This window comes from Cucurbita maxima, unplaced genomic scaffold (assembly GCF_002738345.1).
Source record: "Cucurbita maxima cultivar Rimu unplaced genomic scaffold, Cmax_1.0 Cma_Scf00012, whole genome shotgun sequence".
Classification (NCBI taxonomy): Eukaryota; Viridiplantae; Streptophyta; class Magnoliopsida; order Cucurbitales; family Cucurbitaceae; genus Cucurbita; species Cucurbita maxima.
The window spans coordinates 3,019,667-3,026,917 of NW_019272028.1; the positions used below are offsets into that span (position 1 = coordinate 3,019,667).

General features: G+C 33.5%; 1 protein-coding gene across 7 annotated transcripts in view; it reads left to right on the forward strand.

Moving 5' to 3' along the window:
- Nucleotides 1-7,251, forward strand: part of LOC111487211 (serine/threonine-protein kinase STY46-like) — a 15,361-nt gene that overhangs the window by 5,027 nt on the left and 3,083 nt on the right. For 6 of the 7 annotated variants that reach the window (XR_002719006.1, XM_023134525.1, XM_023134526.1 and 3 more), the window contains 7 exons: nucleotides 1,049-1,159; nucleotides 2,312-2,362; nucleotides 2,625-2,764; nucleotides 3,217-3,324; nucleotides 4,308-4,381; nucleotides 5,750-5,925; nucleotides 6,820-6,936. Coding sequence is in view for 6 of the 7 variants with exons in the window: in XM_023134525.1 (XP_022990293.1) it covers nucleotides 1,049-1,159; nucleotides 2,312-2,362; nucleotides 2,625-2,764; nucleotides 3,217-3,324; nucleotides 4,308-4,381; nucleotides 5,750-5,925; nucleotides 6,820-6,936 (777 nt within the window). In the remaining variant the exon portion in view is untranslated. The remainder of the gene's footprint in view (nucleotides 1-1,048; nucleotides 1,160-2,311; nucleotides 2,363-2,624; nucleotides 2,765-3,216; nucleotides 3,325-4,307; nucleotides 4,382-5,749; nucleotides 5,926-6,819; nucleotides 6,937-7,251) is intronic. The other variant, XM_023134527.1, reaches the window with a different exon arrangement.

The window sequence follows — 7,251 nt, forward strand, 5'->3', positions numbered from 1 at the left end:
TTTTTTTTTTTTTTTTTTTTTTTTTTTTTTTTTTTTTTTTTTTTTTTTTTTTTTATTATTGTCTCGTTATGAATCTTTTAACAAGCCAAACCTTATTAGCCAGGCATGCTCTTTGGTGGCTTGTTCTTAATGCTCCTGTACTAAATGAACTGACATATATCAAGGTTGGAATTCCACATTTATGGGAGTTATAGAATTTATCATTCTTTCTTTTTTAGTTCCTATCCGTCCACTTAGTTTTGTGATAGGTGCTTAGCATTTCCTACTAGCTTTCTGGTACAGTCTTTGGTAGATGGATCGAAAGGAACTACTGAACTTTTAGCAAGGGTGGAAACTTTTCGATAGTTTTTCTTAAAAAAATCAATTTTAGTGGCTACATTATCTACGTGTTTGTCACTCTCTTTTGAACGACTAGAGTCCGAAAGATGTTTTTGGCAGGTAGGAGAATTTTTATTTCATCAAGAAACCTTTTGTATTGAAAGAATGAAATATACTTGAGGGAACCCTTAGGTGCAACTTAGGACTATATGATTACTTGTTTCTAACAAAGGCTATATAATGTAAGAAGAGGAGTACCTTTCCAATGTATATAGATGGAGGGACGTAATTATAAAAAGCTTGTACTCGGTAAAGAAGTAATGAAAAGATATATTGACCCAAATTTCATGGTACCCGTCTAATCTTGCCGAAAGATTTCTATTCCTGAATAACTAAAAACCCTAAAAAAAGCCTTGACAACATTGAACCACAAGCACAAAGTTCTTCTGACTATCAGAGAGGTCATCAATTAATGCATGTAATTTAACGCATGGAATATATCTATCTTCAAATCCAAGGGTACGCAAATTGAGGGCTAAAAATGCTAGAAGCTTGTATCTGAGATGGACAGTAAATGAACAATTATGGGGCGTTTAATGCTCATACTAGGTGTTGAGAATAATTTTGATTTCTCTCCTTGTCATTTTTCAGTAGATCAACATTATGAAAATGTCAATGTGGTAGAATTCACTCTGGTTTTTCCTAACAAGTTTTCAATTTTTTTTTCTAGCTGTCTGCTTTGCTTTCTGATATAGGACTTAACATTCGAGAAGCACATGTGTTTTCAACATCTGATGGTTACTCCTTGGATGTATTTGTGGTGGATGGATGGCCTGCTGAGGTACAGTATTGTGATATATGTTCAATGTATAGTTTAGGCCTCTGTACTGTACATTTTCTATCTTATCTTGTCGAATTTTGTGGTTTTATTCTCTTATACTTATCATATCCAAAATTTGTATGATATGCAATTATCATATGGAATGATGGTAAACTCTGGTATATCTTTGCTATTTTGTTGAAAGTTTTCCCTATTTCCCTCATTATTTCTTGGTCCTACCTTCCTCATGTCTCTCTCTGGCCTCCAGAAAAAGAAAAAAAATTCTTGGTTGAAGAACTGTAGATTTACTCTGAGAAGTGACATCGGCCTTATAAGTTGCATGTTTGCAACAGCCACCTAGGATCATCATTGATCATAGTTTTATTATATATTTTTTTAAACTTAGGTCACGGCAAAATAAACATGGCTAAAGATTCACTTAGGGAACATAAATAGACGAATAATCTAAACATAAGGAAGGTATCTACCATCAAGGAGTAAGAGTATTAGTGGAAAAAAAGATTACACTATTAGGGAATTATAATAAAAAGAAAGAAATTAAAAGAACTTTTTTTCTCTCAACAACTAAACAAAAGAAAAAGAAAATGACATGAATTGAGATTAATCAAAATAAATGATATTTCTATGCTAGGATCCCTAGGCGGTTTTTTAACATGTCTGTTTTAAATATTTTTATGGATTGGCCTAGTGGTCAATTAGGGTAAAAATGTAAATAATAAAAGGGTCAAAGAGAATAGGTTAAGTTATGGTGGTCTTATCAACTCTAGTGTCTATGAGGTGCTTTGGCAATCAAATGTAGTTGGGTTGGACGGTTGACTACTAAGAATAGCTGAGGTACACATCAGTTGAATCTTGACATCTTAATATATTGAGGTATGGGCAAGCTGATCTGGACACTGGCGGATATTAATAAAGAGAGATGAAAACATGTATGATATTATTGGATATGATGTTTAACAAAGATTCTTCACATTTTGCATTTGTATCTAAGAATTTAAATGGAAAATTGTATCAGACGGGTTGCTTAAAAAATTATGGTTTATCCCAGGACTGCCATCTTCTAATATTTTAAGGAGGACTGGTATTATGTATCCTTTATGACAGGATCTGTGCTGAGTCCAAATGTTGCTGACTTTGCAATCTTGTGACCAGGAAACTGATGGCTTGTACGAAGCTATGGAAAAAGCAGTTGCTAGATATGAGGTAAACTATGTCTTTTGGAAATGATTCCTTATAAGAGATATTAAGTGAAATGGTTATTGCTGAATGAGTAATAGTCCCTAGATATTTTTGCAGCAAATGCCCGCATCAATAAGTTATAATACTTTAACTAATTATTATTTTTGTCTTTTTGTCATGTGCAAATTTTAGTGCTTTGTTTTTTATTGCCTGAACCTCATTTCCACTCTTTTTTCCTTCCCGAAGAGAGAATATAAGGAAAATAATGCACAACTTTGGAATGCAGGGGTCGTGGTCTGGTTCTTCACACTCTCATTCAGCAGTCAAGAAAGCATTAGACGCCCAGACAAAATCAGCAGATTGGGAAATAGATAGACGGTTGCTGAAGATTGGCGAAAAAATTGCAACTGGATCTTGTGGTGATTTGTAAGTTTGAACAAAAAACACACTATCATTTGACTATGTCTAGAACCATGGTCCGTTATTAGGAGCTTACAAAAATTGCATCTGAATTAATTACATCTGGGTATATTGTGGTGCTATGTGACATGGAAGTTGAAAACTCGTATTAATTTCAAATTGAGCAATAAAGTTAAGTGACCATCAACCATTAATGGTCAATAAGGGTTTGGAGCGAACGAGTCCAAGCTAGGACTTAGAGGGAGTGAGTTGAAGCTATTGTGACCACCTCTCTAGTATTTGTTCCAACCTGGCTCAAACACTCTTGATATAAATAATAATAATAATAATATAAATTAAGCAGTCATCGTTGCCATTCATTCAAATTTCATATGATAAAATTAGATGTTTGCTATTTATTTTTTCTTTGATTTCTGACAGCCTTTTTATGTGACTCATTTTGCTTTACTCGTCTACAGGTATCATGGACTATATCTTGGTCAAGATGTAGCTGTCAAGATATTAAGATCAGAAGATCTAAATGCTGATTTAGAGGATGAATTCAATCAAGAAGTGGCAATTCTCAGGTAATTTTGATGTGTGATAATAATATTTTTTTGGAAAACTATCAAATCTGAGTTTATGAACTTAGGGAATGCAGACAGAAAGATGAAAAATGTTGAAAGTGTACACATTGGGAGATGCACATTTTTCACCCATCATGATAGATACTATGAAATAGGTTAAAATATCATTTTGGTCCATATAATTTAGGGCTTGTTCTATTTTGGTTTTTGTACTTTCAATTGTCCAAATTTACTTTCCCTATTATTTCAATAAACCTTAAAAATAGTCCCTATCGTTGGTTTATGTGAACTTTTCCCCCAAAAACAGATTATTAGCCTTTCTCCTATAAAATTTTGAATGATATTCACATTGTGTTTTTTTTAATGAAATTATTATTATATAGCTAATTTCGATAAAAATTAACTTCGAACTAACCATGTGGAATCATTTTAAGATTTATTAAAAGTATATGGTTTAACATTGGACGCTTGAAAGTACAAAAACTAAAATGGAATGATCCATAGTATATGGACTAAATGGTGATGAACCTATGAGATAATCTTTCTTTATTTTGTTTTTAGAGGTGATCAGGTTTAGATTATTTTACATATAGGTGGCTTTGGAAAGAGACTTCCTAAAATTTATGACTGTTCAATTAATTAATCAGAAATGAACTTGTACTCCTGAAAGTGGAATTACAAAATATGATGTTCATGAAATTCTTGGCATTCAGTGATGGTAATAGAATTAAATACATTCGTATTGAAATAATCTTTTAGCAGATAGTAATATTGGTTAGGTGCTACGGATTAAAAAATCTTCATATTCCTGGAACTGTTTTGATGTTCCAATTCACATTTCCCCTACCCATTGATAATGGTTTCCTTTTATCTCAACATTATTGAGGGATAATTTCCAGAGTTATGTTTTTAATCAATTTGTTATAGGGGTATCTACCGCCATACATCCTTTGTGAAGGGATCTTAATTAATCTGATATGCAGGAAGGTCCAGCATAAAAATGTAGTTCGTTTTATAGGTGCATCTACAAACTCTCCACATTTGTGTATAGTAACAGGTATAGAAATCTCTGCTCTAGTGTTCCTTCTTTATTTTCTTGTTTCTTCTTTTTCCATCATCAATCTTTGCTTAGTTTACATATCTATCTTGATAAATGTTCGCCTGCTACCGACCAGAGTTGCGTGCAAAAAAGTGCTGTTCTGCAACAATCAGAAGTTAGTTGGTCTAGTGAAGCTCTCCTAACTTCAGGTTCTAACGCAAGGTTTTGATTGAGGGCCTCATTGTTACCAGAAATAGTCACCGTCCTTAGAGAGTAAGTTGGCGTCTGAAATTGACCTGACAATAGTTTTGGTGAATAGATAAGACTACTTAGTGTCTTCGTCATGCAATACTTCGTGATGATATTAGACCGCACTCTTGTAGTATCTTTTTCTGTAGTTTACATATCTATCTTGATAAATGTTCGCCTGCTACCGAGTAGAGTTGCATACAGAAAGGTGCTGTTCTGCAGCAATCAGAAGTTAGTTGGTCTATTGAAGCTCTCCTAACTTCACGTTCTAGTGCAAGGTTTTGATTGACGGCAACTTTGTTACCAGAAATATTCACTTTCCTTAGAGAGTAAGTTGGCCGTCTGAAATTGACCTAACAATAGTTTTGGCAAATAGACAAAGACTTCTTGTGTCTTCGTCATGCAATACTTCGTGATGGTTATTAGACAGCACAAGGAAGTGAAGGACTCATTATTATTATTTTTTTTGTCTACAACGGGGGGTGGAGAAAAGAATTGGTTTGATGATTTTTTTTTTTTTTTTTTTCTTTGAAAAGGTGTTAAAAAAAACTTTCACTGTCTTAAGATAAACAAAAGCCTGGGAATAACATGTCTTAGATCAACAATAGTTACAAAAATATTTAGATGAAGACCACAGGGAAGAAATGAAGAGTTTGAGGTGGGCTAGATAGGTAGTTATAGAGTTTGAGGTGAGGGCTCTAATTTCTTCCCCATTTTGATCTTTCTACCATTTCAATACAAATAAGTATGTCATGTCTATCTAATTGGTACCCTGGGAGGCTGGGAGCATGAATCTAAAATTGAAATATTGATGAAGCTGTCTCAGTTTCCATTGGAGATCAAGAGTATTTTGATATCAACTAATTTGATGGAAGACCACAAAATCAGTTCAACATGAAAGTAGTTTGTGATGTAGGGATCACAACTTCGGTGTGATTTTTTAGTAGGGATGACTGTTGCAACAATAAGAGAGTAGGGAAATTTTATTGCAACTTCTGTCTCTCCAACTGTATGTTTACTATACCCTTGAAATGTCCTTCCAACTGGTGTGATCTTAAATTCTCTTTCTTCTGTTTTATGGTATTTATGTTCTATTTGTATTGTGGAATATAAATCTTAATTCGTTGTTTCTTGCAGAGTATATGCCTGGAGGGAGTCTTTATGAGTACTTGCACAAGAATCATTGCGTGTTACAGCTGTCACAACTGCTGAAGTTTGCTATTGATGTTTGTGAAGGAATGGCATACTTACATTTTAATAACATTATTCATAGAGATTTGAAGACAGCAAATCTGCTAATGAACACTGAACATGTAAGACTAGAACCTTATTCTTACTGCTATTTGCTTTGTTAGCTTCTGAATTGTAGTAGTGTAGGCATCTTAAATGATTATTTTAATGCCAAACGAGTTTTATTTGTATTAGGTGTTGGAAAATAAAATTAAAATGAAATATATTTCAAAGTTTTTTGGAGTTTGAAAGAAGTCATTCCCTCCCTTGGATAATGGGTAAAAAACCAGGGTAACCAAACTGAAACGGCTATACAAACCAGATATAGCTCTAAGCTCTAAGTAATTCACTCTACCATCAATAATTAACAGTCACTGTTGCCCCAAGCTGCCTGAAAAGGTCAATATATTAAGTGGTGTCATGTTATCCTCTACGAAATATATATGGTGTCTTCATGTATAGTTGCTACTTTGAACTAGTCTGTTGTTTTCTTGAATTGGCGTTTTGTACCTATTAGGTACATAACATTATGGCATTTTGTATTATTGGTTAACATTGCTGGGATCCTTTGGCTGTTTTGATCATTTCTGTAACTTCTGAACCGATTGCACACACTCATTATTACTTCAAAGTGGGCAATATTTTGTTCATTGTTTGTTGTAGCAGGATTTGGGTTGTTTAGCTTTTTTATATTCTCTTGTTAAAAAATAGTAATGCCAACATTTAAAGAGATAAGTTAGGAAACTATTAACGTAGCTCACAATTTTACATCATGTTTTTTTTATTGTAAATTTTCTGCAATAGTATACCTTACAATTACCTCCTGTTGACTTAGTCAGCCTCATCTGAGGATTCTGATTGCTTTCATTTAACTTATGGAGAAATAATGGAGGGCATGGATATAAGTCAATAGTCGCCTATTGATGTGCTTTTATGAGCTTGTACTGAAAAAATTTCAATCTTCTCACAAGTAATAGGCATGCCCTCTTGTTGTGTTCAAGGTTGTAAAGGTGGCAGATTTTGGTGTCGCGCGATTCCAGAGCCAAGGAGTCATGACAGCGGAAACTGGAACATATAGATGGATGGCGCCTGAGGTGATAGATCTGTCAGTGGATATTCTGTATATATATGTATATATATTTTAATAGATCTTTCATCTCTTAGAAGTTAAAACCATTTGATCGTCCTGTATTTACTGGAAATGCCTGAAAATTTCTCTTGGGACTGCTTTGTTGGTTGAGTGCAAGGTTGCCATATGAAATAGCTATTTTCTTTAAATATGTGTTTCCTCTCTCTCTCGCTCTATGTATACATAGATAAGCTGATTTTTTTTTTTATTTTCAATAATATACATGGAGTTCCAATTTTTATTTATTTTTTATGCTTTTTTTTTTTTTTTTTTTTAAGAA